General features: G+C 36.3%; 1 protein-coding gene across 5 annotated transcripts in view; it reads left to right on the forward strand.

The window, feature by feature from the left end:
• The window catches only part of SLC25A12 (solute carrier family 25 member 12), a 173,068-nt gene that overhangs the window by 128,354 nt on the left and 29,537 nt on the right, over window positions 1-15,177 (forward strand). For all 5 annotated transcript variants that reach the window (XM_045840811.1, XM_045841481.1, XM_045842281.1 and 2 more), the window contains 4 exons: window positions 4,340-4,486; window positions 6,511-6,649; window positions 7,332-7,425; window positions 10,712-10,796. In XM_045840811.1, the coding sequence (XP_045696767.1) occupies window positions 4,340-4,486; window positions 6,511-6,649; window positions 7,332-7,425; window positions 10,712-10,796 (465 nt within the window). The remainder of the gene's footprint in view (window positions 1-4,339; window positions 4,487-6,510; window positions 6,650-7,331; window positions 7,426-10,711; window positions 10,797-15,177) is intronic.

Below are 15,177 nucleotides of genomic sequence, written 5' to 3' on the forward strand. Positions count from 1 at the left end.
ACAGCAAAGAATTATTTGGCCAAAATGTCAATAGTACCAAGAAATTTTGCCAAGAAATTTGTTTTTGACACATTCGATCAGTCACAGCACCTTCTCCATACACTGCACAGATCTCTTTTTGTGTGTTTCAGTTGTGTTTACCTTCCAGAGATAATAAAGCATAATACGCTGAAAATGTTGCTTATCTTCTTCCATCTTCAATATTAAAATGGCTGCACAAAAGTCACCAATTTTGATTTTTTTTAATGCACGTTGATATGGTAGCTGTCATAATACAATCTAACAAAATTGTTTCCAATGAAGTTAAAGACAACTAAGCACTACTTGGGCCAACCTATGGAAAAAAACATAATGGACTTTTTGGCCAACCCAATATATAAACTGAGAGCTATATACATAGGGCTTCTTCTTTCTTTGTGTTCTTTCTCATTTGAAAGTTCTTAATTTTAATTTTTAAAACTTTTTATTTTGAAAGATTTCAAATATATTTAAAAATAGAATAGGATCATCAGCTTCATGTACCCGTCAACCAGCTTCAACATTTATTAATTGTTGGCACATCTTATTTTATCTGTACTTTACACTCTACCCGCTACTGAATCATTTGGAAGCCAATTGCATACAGTCTTTAGTTTTATCTGTGATACTTCAAAACTATGTCTTTAAAAGATACATAAAATTCAACTGTTGACCTAATAAAAAATGGAAAATCTATCATAATGAAGATTCTGCTTTGTTTTTACTATAAAGGCCCACATTTTCTTTAGTACCGAGTGTCATTAATAAGTCTTTTTTAAATAAAGATTTTATTTATTTATTTTTAGAGAGAGGGAAAGGGAGAGAAACATCAATGTGTGGTTGTCTCTCGTGCACCACCTACTGCACCCCAGGCATGTGCCCTGACTAGGAATTGAACAGGTGACACTTTGGTTTGCAGACCAGCACTCAATCCACTGAGCCACACCACCCAGGGCCATTAAGAAGCCTTAGTCATGCCCACAGTTGGCATTGGATATTTCTGAGATGCTAAGACACACGCATATCTGATAGGGGGTTAATATCCAAAATATACAAGGAACTCAAACAAAAAACCCACAAATAACCCAGTTAAGGAATGAGCAAGAGACCTGAATCAACATTTTCCCCAATACATACAAATGGCTAACAGGTACATAATAAGTTTCTCAATATCACTAATTATCAGAAAAACACAAATTAAAACCACATCAACATACCATCTCACACTCACTAAGATGGCTGCTCCAAGCAGAAAACCAGTGTTGGGAGGATGTGGAGAAAAGGAGATACTTGTACACTGTTGGTGGGGATGTAAACTGGTAGAGCTGCTATGGAAAACAGTATGGAGGTTCCTCAAGAAATTAAAAATAGAACCACCATATGACCCAGCAATTCCACTTCTGTGTAAATATCCGAAGGAAATAAATTCCTGTCTCAAAGAGATATCTGTACTCCAATGTTTATTGCATTATTATCACAATACCCAAGGTACTGACTCCTAAGTGTGCATTGACCGATGGATAGATAAGGAAAATTTATACACACACACCGATGCACAGGAATATTACTCCAAGAAATAGAAGAAAATTCTGCTATTTGCAACAACATGGATGAATTCTGAGGGCCTTATGCTAAATGAAATAAGCTAGACAGACAAAGAAAAATACTGTATGGAATCGCTTATATGTAGAATCTAAAAGAAAACAAAGTTGAACACAGAAACAGTAGAAAAGTGGTTGCCAGGGACATGGGTTGGGGAAGGGGGAGGCTGAAAAAAGGTGCAAGCTTTCAGGAATAAGATATGAATAGATCTGAGGATCTAGTGTATAACATGATGACAGTGGTTGATAATATACTATATTCTATAATTGAATTTTGCTAAGAGAGTAGAACTTGTGTTCTTATAAAAAAGGTACTATAGAGGTGATGAATGTGTTAATTAACTTGGTGGGAATCCTTTCACATTGTGTACCTAAATGAAATTATCACATTGAACACTTTAAATAATTTTAACTTTGTCACTTATACCTTAATGAAGTTGAAATTTCAAAAACAGTGGAAGAGAGGAGAGAACACTGTCAGATCATGCTGATAGTTTATCTTGTATTATTTCTCTTTCATATGTTGAACTGTAGTTTCTTCACTTCTGCTGCTATTCTCAAGAATCTCCAAATTGTAGATGTTTGATAATGGATGTTAAATACTTTGATGTTTTTCTGAATGTTCTCGTTTAATTTTTTTAAAGCTAAGAGTGTTGAAAGATTTACTAGGTTTTATATACTTGTTACTAGCCTGTTAACCTAAGAGAAACTATTTTTTTTAATAGATCAGCTAACTCTTTTTTTTTTTAAAGATTTTATTTTTATTTTATTTTTAGGGAGGGAGGGAAGGGAGGGGGGGAGAGAGAGAGAGAGAGAGAGAGAGAGAGAGAGAGAGAAACATCAATGTGCGGTTGCTGGGGGGTTATGGCCTGCAACCCAGGAATGTACCCTGGCTGGGAATCGAACCTGGGACACTTTGGTTCCCAGCCTGCGCTCAATCCACTGAGCTACGCCAGCCAGGAGAAACTATTTTTAAAACTTCTTTTATTGTTAAATAACATACACATAAAGAAAGATGACTAAAACAAATGCATAACTTAAATTATTATAAGATAAACATCTGCTAAGGTAATATTAATACCTTTGAATTATTGAGCTATCATATAATTACATGAAAATATAATTAAAGAAATTAGTAAAGTAGTGAGACTTCAACCAAAAACTATTTTAATTATCAGAAAATGGTAAAGCAACATTTATTTATAGGCTTTCATAAATTAATGATAATGAAAATTGCAATGTTTAATTTTATCTAAAATAGTTTAATATTTCAATATGAATATTATTTCCATAGCTACAACTTGTATGAAAATGGGGTTAAACAGCATCGTTATTATGTTGTGATAACAGATTTATTTGGAGTATGTAGCAGGCTCTTAGGGCAGAAGTGTTGAGATTTTGACTTTTGTATGTACTTAGGGTATTACTAGCACATTTTACTGTTTTTATGGACATCACTTATTACAAAATTTGGCTGTGCGGTAGATCAAAAGTTCGGAGATTTTCTGGATTGTTTTACAGTTTCTGAGCAACTGCCCAAAGCCAGGTAGAGTGATAGCTGGACATAAGTCATGCAGTTTGTTATCCATAACTTTCACGTTAACACTACACTTGCCCTTGAACAATGTGGAATTAAGGGTGCCAGTCCCCACGCAGATGAAAATCCACATATAGCTTCTGACTTTCTAAAAGCTTGAGTCTTTCCTTGGTATCTGAGGAGGATTGGTTCCAGAGCCCCTGCAGATTAGAAAATCCGAGAATGCTCAAGTCCCTTGTATAAAATGGCAGAGAACAGTGCGTACAGTCGGCCCTCCACACCCCTGGATTCCCAGCCGCAGACCTGCGGTTGATTGCATTCCCAGATGTAAAGCCCAGTGGTACAAAGAGCTGACAATGCGTTTATTGTAAAAATTTGTGTATAAGTGGACTCATGCAGTTCAAATCCATGTTGTTCAGTAGTCAGCTGTACTAAGTGTTGTACTTACCAGAGTTTCTCATAAATTCATTTTTAAATTGTTTGAAAAATGGTCTCTGATTTCTTGAGATTGGCAGGGAGCTGACCTTAATTGCAACATTTGAAAATTGAAAAATTTAAGATGAATCTAAACTTTTCATTCAGAAAGTATTCTTGGATGACAAGAATGCCTTCAAGCAGGAGAGAGAATAATTAATACTTATTTTAAAGAATGAAATAAAGCACTGGAAACGTGCTCAACTTGTTTTTAGTATGAAAACTTTTCAAGTAAATGAAGATTTTTTTGCTCCTCCATTTTCCTCATTGTCATGCTGTGATTTATTCATCTTTCTGAGGAGTAATACATAGTACATTGTCAGAAAAATTTGCTTTTTATTTATTTTTTAAAGATTTTATTTATTTTTTTTTAGAGAGGGGAAAGGAGGGAGAGAAATACTAATGTGTGGTTGCCTCTCGTGCACCCTCTCCTGGAGATCTGGCCCACAACCCAGGCATGTGCCCAACTGGGAATCAAACCAGCGACCCTTTGGTTTGCAGGTTGACATTCAATCCACTGAGCTACAGCAGCCAGGACGAAAATTTGCTTTTTAAAAGAAATTGAAAGTGTTGTAAATTTAGGTCTGTACACTGTTCATTTCCTTAGTAAGTGCATGTAGTGAAAGGATGTCTGTCCTTTCTTTCCAAAACATACACTCAGGTTGTACTTTAACCAATATAATGTCCTATTTCTGACTTTTCCCTCCAGGAGCTACAGTTGGAACATGCAAGACAAGCCTTTGCACTGAAAGATAAAAGCAAAAGCGGTGTGATTTCTGGTCTGGATTTCAGTGACATCATGGTTACCATTCGGTCTCACATGCTTACTCCCTTTGTGGAGGAGAACTTAGTTTCAGTAAGTAAAAGCAAGTACTTCAACTTTCTATTTCCTTAAACCTTTAGAACCATCAGATCCCAGATTGCTTCCCTGAACCCACCTGACTCTCAACTATTCTAACTTTGTGTTTGCTTGGTAGAAGGTAAACAGGTGTGGGTAAGGGAGGTAGTGGTGATGGTGAATAGTTGCTCCCCATATCATAGGAGAGCCACCATCTTGCTGTCATGTGTTTCCAAATTGTTTATTTCCATTTACAGAGTCCAACTGAAGAGCACAGGGGAATTTGTAGACTAGGGTGTACATTACTTTTTCCAGTGGGCAGTACGTCTTTCTGTCCCACCAGGCTCCCAAAGCCATGCTTTAGGAGTGGCTCCTTCCTTTGTTGTCTGCAGCTTGCTGTTTGCTAGAGGGATCATCATTGGCCTCTGCTGTGTTTTAATAACCATGGCTATGGCAGACGGTGTGGGGGAAACATGTGGGCATCAGCCTGTGTGGCTCACTCCTCTCTCTTGGTATCTGCCCCTTCACCTGTGCATTCTGACTGCATGGACCAGACAGTTTTTTGTTCTGTTATACTGCTAATCTCTATAAAGTAATCATCTGGACCAATAGCACACTGATGTCATCCACTTCCTCACAAAGAGTGGTGAAACTTTCCTCACCTCCTAGTTGTCTTGTTCATGCCTTGTACTTTTGTATAAGGTTTTGATTGCTGCTTGTTTTTAATGGAGGGAAGCCAATGAGTGCTTTTGTTGTTTCAGCTGAAGATCATTATCCCTGATGTAGGCTGGGGTAGAAAGATCAACTTCTGTTCTTTTTCTTCAGTGAGTTTGAACATGGAGCATGTCACTTTCTCCTACACATTTCACCTCCTTGACACCCATCTCCCACTCCCTCACCCTCACCTCATACCCTAATCAAAAAATGAAAGGAAGGAAGGAAAGGGAGAGAGTGAAGGAAAGAAGGAAGAAGGAGAGACAGTCCTAGAGTGAAGGACTCACTGAATGCCTTATGGTGAAGGAACACATGTAATCTTTTCATTTGGGTTAGATAGACCTATTATAGCCTTTGTTTACCAAACACCCCTTCAATCCCCAGAGGAATATATTAAATAATTTGTTTTTGGGTCACTGCTGTCCAAATTCAGGATAATACAGATGTCATCTATTTTTGGGTTAAGGCATGTGTGTGAGGGATGGTGGGGGTGGCTACAGACCTTCACAATTAAGGTTGTCACACTGATATTTCCACAAGCACTTCTTTGAATTTTTAGTAGAGAATGTTTTCAATCATGTGGGTTCCTTTGACTCCTGACTTAGAAATTAGGCTTTTGCAAACTATAAAAAATACTCTCTTTTTACTTTACGGCCAAGTGGTGGGCAGAAGGAGAAATTACCTCCTCACTCTGCAGAGGTAATGAAGGCCACATTGCCCCCATCCCTCCCCAGCATGAGAGACTTTTTGAACTGTTCCATTAACAATATAATTTATGGTGAATAAATCCTCCCTAGATTTTCTCTACATTTTTTGGAGTTTTGGGTAGTTGTTATATCTTTCATAATATAGATGCAGAACCCAGCACTGACTGTTAAATATCTTAATTATAACAATGGCCTTAAAAAAAGGTAGGAAAGTTGATATTGTGAAAAATCAAAATCAAAATATGCTCCTTATATAGTAGTATTGATGTTTGGATTATCCAGAACTAGCAGGAGTTCCATGGTTGAGGGTCTTGAAAATCCTGTTTAAATAACTATTGTTTTTTATCTGTGATAATTATATTTGTTGTTTCTGACCTTATAGGTAGATGAACCATGAAGTCTAACTTCCAGATGTTGCTTTCTTCCGTAAAACCTAAATTACATAGACCTCCCTGAGGGCGTGAAAAGCACTGAGTGTTTTAGTACAATGCTTATCTTGTGTTTGTGGACTGATTGTTAATCATTTTAATAATGAAGACTCCTTTGGATATTCTTTGAGAAAAGTGCAGTGTCCCTAAATATGTGTTTTGTTTCTTAACTTTTTGTGTTGTGATTTCCTAGGCAGCTGGAGGAAGTATCTCACATCAGGTTAGCTTCTCCTACTTCAATGCATTTAACTCCTTACTGAATAACATGGAGCTTGTTCGTAAGATATATAGCACTCTAGCTGGCACAAGGAAAGATTTTGAAGTCACAAAGGGTAAGATTTAAAATATATATATTGATTTGAATCTCAGCATTTTCACTTTTCTTTATCTAGGGCATGAGGTTGATCTAAGTTTTCCACTCTGAAGTCAGATCTAGAAAGTGTGTTGCCATGTATATATGCTTCACTTGGGCCATAATGGTCTCCACAAATCCAGGTGGATTTAATGGGATGCTGAGGTCAGGAATGGAAAAGTGGCTTTGACAGTTTTGAAAAGAACCTTGGCCCAATCTGTCAAACAGGTCAGTGGCACTGTGGCAGCAGCTTGTTTGTACTAGGAAGGAGTTGCCACAGAAAGAAGGGCAAGCCCACTCCTTTTGCTGAATTGCAGTAGTATGTGTTAGGTGACTGGAAAACAGCCAGTTCTTTTATTTTGTAACTCTGAAGACCAAAGTGAATAAACAAGATAAGAGGATTCTAAAGAGATTGTTTTATTTTTGAAGTTGATTTATCTTTACCTGTTTTTGCTGATTCATTATCTTAACATTTTCTTTTGCTAGCTTTCAGAATTTTGCAGTTTTATTTATGTAGTTGAACTTGGGTATTTAAATTCAGTTTTAGATTTTAAAAATAATTCAAAAATGCCTTGAGCTTGAAGATTATAGTTACTTAAGGTAGAAATTTGTTGTATATTAAGAATCTTTTAAGATTTTAAAGGATTCTTTTTTTCTTCCAGAGGAATTTTCCCAGAGTGCAATACGCTATGGACAAGTCACTCCACTGGAAATTGATATCTTATACCAGCTTGCAGACTTATATAATGCTACAGGGTAACTATTCCTGTAGTTCTTAATGATATTTATTAATGGGACAGTTCTTTTAACATGTGAAGCAGTTTACTTTAATGATAGTTTATTTAGTGTATAAATTTTAAGAAAGACAGATATGAAAAATGGGAGGAGGGAGAGACATAGGAAGACAGGCTAAAGGTAGAGGGATATGGAGGGAGGAAAAAGGAGAGAGAAAAGAAGAGGGGGCAAGGGGGGATAAAAAGGGAGGCAGAGATGGAAGGAGTGAGGTAAAAGAAGGAAGTAAGGGGTTGTTGAGGGGCATGGCAGAGAAATGGGGGGAGGAAGAAAAATGAGATGAAGGGGATAGAAGTGAGAAGAAGTAAGAGAGGGATGGAAAAATGGGTTTAATATGGACTCTCTGGAGGTGTTAGGAATTTAAAGAGATTTATGGAAATTTATCTAAATTTATAAAATAAACTGAGTTACATGTTCAGGAATCATATAATCTTTTGGGTTCATTGTGAATGGTCATTTTGCTAAATAGTGTATACCATTTTGTGTTGGAGAGTATCAGTTTCTTAAAATATGCCTGTGACATTATTATCATACTTAACCATCACAGACAAGTTCAGATGTTTTATGCCTGTATTTTATGGAGTAAAAAACTGCAAAGCACATAGAGAATATTTAATTTTTAGTCTTAGGCAAATCCAAAAGGAAAAGTCTTATCTGTGGGTACCCAGCAGGACCTGTGGGAGAGAAAACTCATGATCTGTTAAGTGATCAGATATTTTTTAGTTGCCTCTAGTAGTTAAACGTAGGAGTATCTGGGGGAAAAAGTGTTTTAGCCCTAGAGTGGAGGACTAATAGAAATTGAGTGTACTTGGGTAATTCACTGCCTTCATGCTATATAATGAATTGGTGAGCTAGAGATGACACCAAATATATTAGGCCATGTCTCATTCATTTGGAAAGCACATTTTTATAAAAGATTTTGATCCTCCTACACAATAATAAATACTTTTAAAGAGTGCTTCTCAAAATGATGTGTGAAGTGACCTTTTAGCTTGTTCACAGGCTGTACTTATTTGTAAGTAAATTTTTGTGAACAGTAGTGCATTCTCATGGTTCAAAATTGAAAGAGTTGAAAAGAGCATGCCATATCCCAGGGCCAGTGCACTTGGTGGACAGCTTCAGACCACCTGGATTACAACCCTACCACCTCCACAACTGCCATACTCAAGGGATGGATTCAGTGAGCACCAAAGCCCCACTGAAGCAAGCCCTGCTCCATAGAGTCAGATCCTGTACAGAAGCTCCTCTGCTATAGTTGCAGCTGGTCCTCACAGCTGATTGGCCTAGGGGTGAATCCCTCCCAGTGGTGCCAACAGCAATCAAGGCTCAACCACAACAGAACAATGCACACAGTCCACACAGAAGTGTACCTGGGGTGTGCCTCTCAGCTCAGGTGACTGGGGAGGTTCCACGACTGGGCCCCATAGGAAACCTACTATACAAGGCCACTCTATCAAGTCTAGGAGATGTAACAGATCTACTTAATACATAGAAATAAACACAAGGAAGCAGTCAAAATGTAGAGACAAAGAAACGGGTCCCAAATGAAAGACCAGGAGAAATCTTCAGAAAAAAACTAAATGAAATGGAGGCAAGCAAACTACCAGATAACAGAATTCAAAACTGTGGTTATAAGGATACTCAAGGAACATCAACAGCATGAAAAAGGACATAGAAACCATAAAAAAAGAGCCAGTCAGAAATGAAGGATACACTAACTGAAAAGAAGAATAATTTACAGGGAATCAACAGTAGAGTGAGTGAAGCTGAGAACCAAATTTTTAGTGGTTTAGAATATAAGGGAGCAAAAAACATCCAATCAGAACAGCAAAAAGAAAAAAGAATCCCAAAATATAAAGATAATGTAAGGAGCTTCTGGAACAACTTCAAGTGTGCCAAGATTTGCATTATGTGGTTGCTAGAAGGAGAAGAGAGAGAGCAAGAAATTGAAAACCTATTTGAAAAAGTAATGACAGAAAACTTCACTTACCTGGTGAAGGGAATAGACATATTAAGTCCAGGAAGTGCAGAGTTCCAAACAAGATGAATCCAAAGAGACCCACAACAAGATACATCATAATTAAAATGATAAAAGCTAGAAACAGAGAATCTTAAAAGCAGCAAGAGAAAAGTGGTCAGTTAACTACAAGGGAGGTCTTATAAGACCATCAGCTGATTTCTTAACAGAAACTTTGCAGGCTAAAAGGGATTAGCAAGAAATATTCAAAGTCATGAAAAGCAAGGACCTATAACCAAGATTACACAGCCAACCTATAATTTAGAATCAAAGGCCATATAAAGAGCTTCCCAGACAAGAAAAAAACTAAAGGAGTTCATCACCACTAAACCAGTGTTAAATGAAATGTTAAAGGTTCTTTTTTAAGAAAAAAAAAAGATAAAAATATGAACAATAAAATGGCAATGAATACGTATCTACCAATAATTGAATCTAAAAATCAAAATAAATGAACAGGCAGAATAGAACAGACTCATAGATACGGAGAACATTTTGATGGTTGCCAGATGGGTGGGAGTTTGCAGGGATGGGTGGAAAAGCTGAAGGGATTCAGAAATACAAATTGGTAGTTATAGAATAGTCATGGGGATGTATAATATACAGCATAGGGAATGTAGTCAGTAATGTTCTATTAACTATGTATGGTGTCAGATGGGTACGAGATTTATTGGGATGATCACTCAATAAGTTATATCATGTCTAATCACTGGTCTGTACACTTGAAGCTAATATAATGTATGTCAACTGTAATTGAAAAATAAAAATGATTAAAAATAAATAAATAAAAGCATGCCATAGGAAAGCCTCCTTTCTACCCTGTGCTTTTCCTTAAAGGCATCCAGTATTGATCAGTTTTTTGTCTGTCCTTCTCACGATACTTTGTACCTATGCATTAAGCATGTGTACTAAGAGATACATTTACTGTGTATGAACTATCAACATCTATACTTTGCTTATGGCAGAAATTATTTCTTTATTTTTAATATCTATTATTGGAGTCTTTTTAAATTTGTACACTCCACGTTATTTCTCTGCAGTCTTTTGTGTCATGTTGTGGCAAGCAAGGTCTGAAGTTCTTTTTTCTCACTGTGATCTGTGTGAATAGAGAAATACTATTTTTAAGCCATAGTTCTTTCATTTTCCCCCTTTTTTTTTTCCTGAAGAAAGATCATCTTAGCATGAGGAGTTTGTTGGTGTCTAACAGTTCTTTCTTTCCCATATTTTTGCCTGAAGGCGCTTGACTTTGGCAGATATTGAGAGAATAGCACCATTGGCTGAGGGGGCCTTACCTTACAACCTGGCAGAACTTCAGAGACAGGTAGGGGTCTTATAAATAGAAACACCTTGAAAAATGCTGAAATAGTATGTACATGACAGACTAGAGCTTCTGAATGATGAAATTTAAAACCTACTTTCCAGACTTGACTTAGTTTAAAGATTACCTTTATAGAACTGTTACCCCAACCCTCAGGGAGTATTTTTATGGGGTAACTAGATTTTATGTTTGTGGTTTGTCTTCAGCTTACTAACATAAGGAAAATAAGAGTGCAAATATACATGGGCTTACCTTCCTTCCCCTTGGAATTAGCAGTCTTTTAATTTTTCTAGTCACATTTATTTATTGACTAGAGAGAGAGAAAGAGAGAGAGAGAGACATCAGTTTTTCTTGTTCCACTTAATCCATGTTTCTCTGATCAGGGATCGAACCTGGCAACCTTGGTGTATTGGGATGACACTCTTAACCAACTGAGCTACCAGGCCAGGGATGTCTAATCACATAAAGATTAGTGTTAAGTTCAGTTTGTATCATTAAACTGATATTTATAGGGTTTTTAAAATACAAAACATTTTTCTAATAAAACATTTTCACTGAGATTGTACCTTATAGATTACAACAGTACCACAGGAAAACTGTCTAATTAATGAACTAGAAAGTAAACCTTGAATGTAATATTTTTGATAAAATACTAGATTTTCATGTTAAGGATGACTAAATCAATAGCTTCTGAGTCCTATAGTTAATACAGTCCCATTTCTGATTTCAAAAATATTATCTTAGAAAAATAAATGCCCATGATATTATCTTGAAGAGTAAAATGGAATATATATTTTAAAAATCTTGTTTTAAACCAAAACCACTACCGCTATAGCCTTTGGAGGAAACCTCCATTGTGGTGGCAGTCACGTGGATTTGTGTGGGGTGTGCAGGTTAGGAGGACTGTTGCTTCTCCTCCTGGTGCTTCCCTGCCCTAAGAGGCACGAGTCATGTGTCCGCCATGATTCTTTATGAGACTGTGATGCCCTGTGAGGCCAGGAGATATGGGGAGGACATGGGGAGGGAGGAAAGAAGACAGAAGACAAGGAATGAGAGAGTAAAAACGTTGAACGAGCATGCCACAGGAAGAACCCAGTCTACCTTTTCTTTATTGCTGCCACTCTGGTGGAACAGCCAGATGTGCTGGTGAAAGACCAAGGCATATAAGTGTGGTCTCTTTGGGAAGTTTTGGTATTATCAATAAATCTTACTTCTCCTTGACCTCCATGGAATGATGATTCTATGTCTGAAATTAATTAGAATGTCCAGATCTAACTTTACATAATAAACAAGAACTTTTGTAGTCTGCTAAGTAAATTGAAAATAGAAAATATTGCTTTTATATCTACATTTTATGTTAATACTTTGTTTTCTTGGTGTATAACAGAGCTTTCTGCAGATTAAAATATATCTGTAAACCATTGCAATTTAGCTTCTTTAGTAAAAAGTTCTGTCTGCTGCTCTCAAAGTTAATTTCTAATATACGTCCTTAGATCCTTTAAAAATAGGTGGATTTATTCCAATTCTTTGATTTATGATAAAATTTAATAAAATTACTAAAAATTTGAGACACTGAAATATTTACATTAAGAAGCTCTTATTGAATTTAATTTCATATTTTATAGCATACGTTCATAAAATTTGCTCTTAAAGTTTGAAAAATTGCACTTCAAAAGGAGCACTTTTTCAGTGTTACATGTCTATAACTGTAGCTTTCCCTGGGGGTGTCCTTATATTTGTAATTGTGGAATATTTCACTTAGGTTATTAAAGACAGTGTAATAAATTTAGAAGTGCCAACTCATTTCCTCCTTCCTCAGCCTTTCTGCTGCTCTTTTCATTTTACCTGACTTTCTTGCCCCTAGCAATTTTCCTACAAGTCATAGATTACAGAGCTGTTTTTGCAATCTTTGACACCCTAATTCTGCTTGCCTCATATTCCTTAGGAAGGTGATGTAATTCTGCTATTGGTGTACATTTTTTCATGAGCAGACTTGAAGTTGATTTGCCTGCCTTCAGTGGCAGTGCTGATGCTTTCATGCTGACACGATGGCCTCAAAGTTCTGGTCAGATACTTAGCAAACAGGCAGTGATAAAATTACCACTTCCTCCTTTTCCCCTGGGTCCCGATGGGCATCCAGAGTGGTGCTGCAGTGCCTGCTCTGCCTTTTCCCTAACCGGTAGGATGGCACAGGAATTTTGGGATCTCCAAAGCCGCCAGAGAGATCCTGGGTATTCTTGCATTGTCCCCAAAGGAAGAACCTCAGAGCCTGCATTGGTTGTTTTTCCTTTCATGTGTCAGCTAGATTGGGTAGTCTTATTGCTTAGGGTTAAGAATAGAGAAATAAAAATAAAGATTTCAAACTTATTTTCCCCTCTAAATTATTGAAAAACACCTCTTAAAAATAAGAATAGAAGTCATAATTTTTAGAATTTTATAGACATAGATTTATGAAGATTGTGTAGGAGGGATTCAAATTAATATTCCTACTTTACATACATTATAAAATCTGGCCTGTGTTATTCTTGGGATCTGGTACATGTTTCTGTGGGCCTCAGTTTCTCCTTTAGTAAAATGAGTACCTTCAAATATTTTCAAGATTCCTTCAAACTCCTGCATTCTGCAAAAATAATGTGAATCCATAGATTTTTATTTTATTTTCAAAATTCTAAATGTATCCTCTTTTTTCCTAGTAGAATTAAAAACATTGTAAGGAATACGGGCTTGGACCCATGTAGACTAATATAAACATATGCCTAAATTCTTAACAGCAGCCAAAGTAATAAACTTTTTATAGTTTTCAGTATAGAAAAGACTTTTTTCAGTTAACACATTTTAGATTTATATAGACTATGATTTCAATGACTTAGTTTTTAAATTCTGTAGACCGCAAAGAATTATAGTAATGCTAACTGTAACTGTTTTCACGTCACTTCCAGAAGACATTTTTGATTCTTTTGTAATTTTTCCTGTATTACCAGACTAGGAGTACATGAATTATTAACATTTCATATACAGAATGTTCTCCTATAGGAATCCACTTGACACTGAAGTAAAAAAATAGGAGGGCTGGCATGTGTTGTTGTTAGCTCAACCTATGAAGTTATTATTAAAACACATGTGCGTGATAGAGAATCTGTGAGTTCAGAAATAGGGAAGTTATGAGAGGTGGAGGTTAAGAATTTGGGCATTGATTACTTAACATCCTTTCTCAATTTCCTCATTTATTAAATAAAGAGAATACTATCGCTTGGTAGGGTTATTGTGAAAATTACATGAGATAATGCAGCTACATTAGGCCTGGCACCTACTAAGCAAGCAGTAGATGTTAGCTGCTCTTATTGTAATTGTTACTGTTGTCGACTGTAGGAAGCCTGTCTGAGCACACTGTGCAGTGGGCTCACGTATACACATGACACCACTCCTCATCCACCCTCCTTTACTTTTTTTCCTTAGGTGGAAGAGGAGGGTAAGTGGGGAAAAATTATATCTTTATATGTTTTTCTTCATTGTCTGGATTGTTTTACTTTAAATGTTTTTTTTTTGTGCTGGCTGAAATTAATGTTATATTTAAAAAAATTAATTGATAGGGGAAAAAATCCCTACCTCACATCGTGCATAAAAATCTTTTCCAGCTGAAATGTTCTAAATGAGAAAGATAAAAGCTTATAGAAAGTAACAGGAAATTATATTCATAGTCTAGAATAAGGAAGGTTTTGATAGAAAATACTTGGCATAAAGATGAAGACTAATAAGTTGAACTTCATTAAATTTAAGAACTTTTGGTTATTAAAACCTATCACTAAAAGGATGAAAAGACAAGCTACACAAAGGGGAAAAATGGAGGATATTCAAATGGTATAAGAAAAAGAAAAGAAATAAAAGGAAGGAAAGAAAGAATAAGAAAGTAAGAACAGAAAGAAACAGAAGGAAGAAAAGTTTAGTATAACTAGTAAGCAGAGAAAATACAGTTTAAAACTACAATTAGAGATTGAATTGACCAAAATTATACTCTGACTGTGTTAGTTGTTCAGGGGGTGGAGAAATGGTAATAAGCTGCTGGTATCACAACTTTAGAAATGATTTGAGACTATCAGCTACAGTTGAAGAGACACATACTCTGTGGCCTGACAGTTCTTTTCCTGGGTGTAGTCCCTGCCAGCAATGAGTGCATGTGTTGATTAAAAAGCACATACAAGAATGTGTATAACAGTATTATTTACAATAGCAAAACACTGGAAACAGCTGTCCAATATCCATTAACAGTAGAATGGGTAAACATGTTATGGTATCAAAATGACCAGTGAAAAGGTGAGAATTTTCATTTGGGGAACATGGTGAGTTAAATAAAAGGAGGTAGGTTGCAGAGAGAAGAGGATATGAC

This window comes from Phyllostomus hastatus, unplaced genomic scaffold, assembly GCF_019186645.2.
Source record: "Phyllostomus hastatus isolate PE091 unplaced genomic scaffold, TTU_PhHast_1.1 phas_contig_1, whole genome shotgun sequence".
Classification (NCBI taxonomy): domain Eukaryota; kingdom Metazoa; phylum Chordata; class Mammalia; order Chiroptera; family Phyllostomidae; genus Phyllostomus; species Phyllostomus hastatus.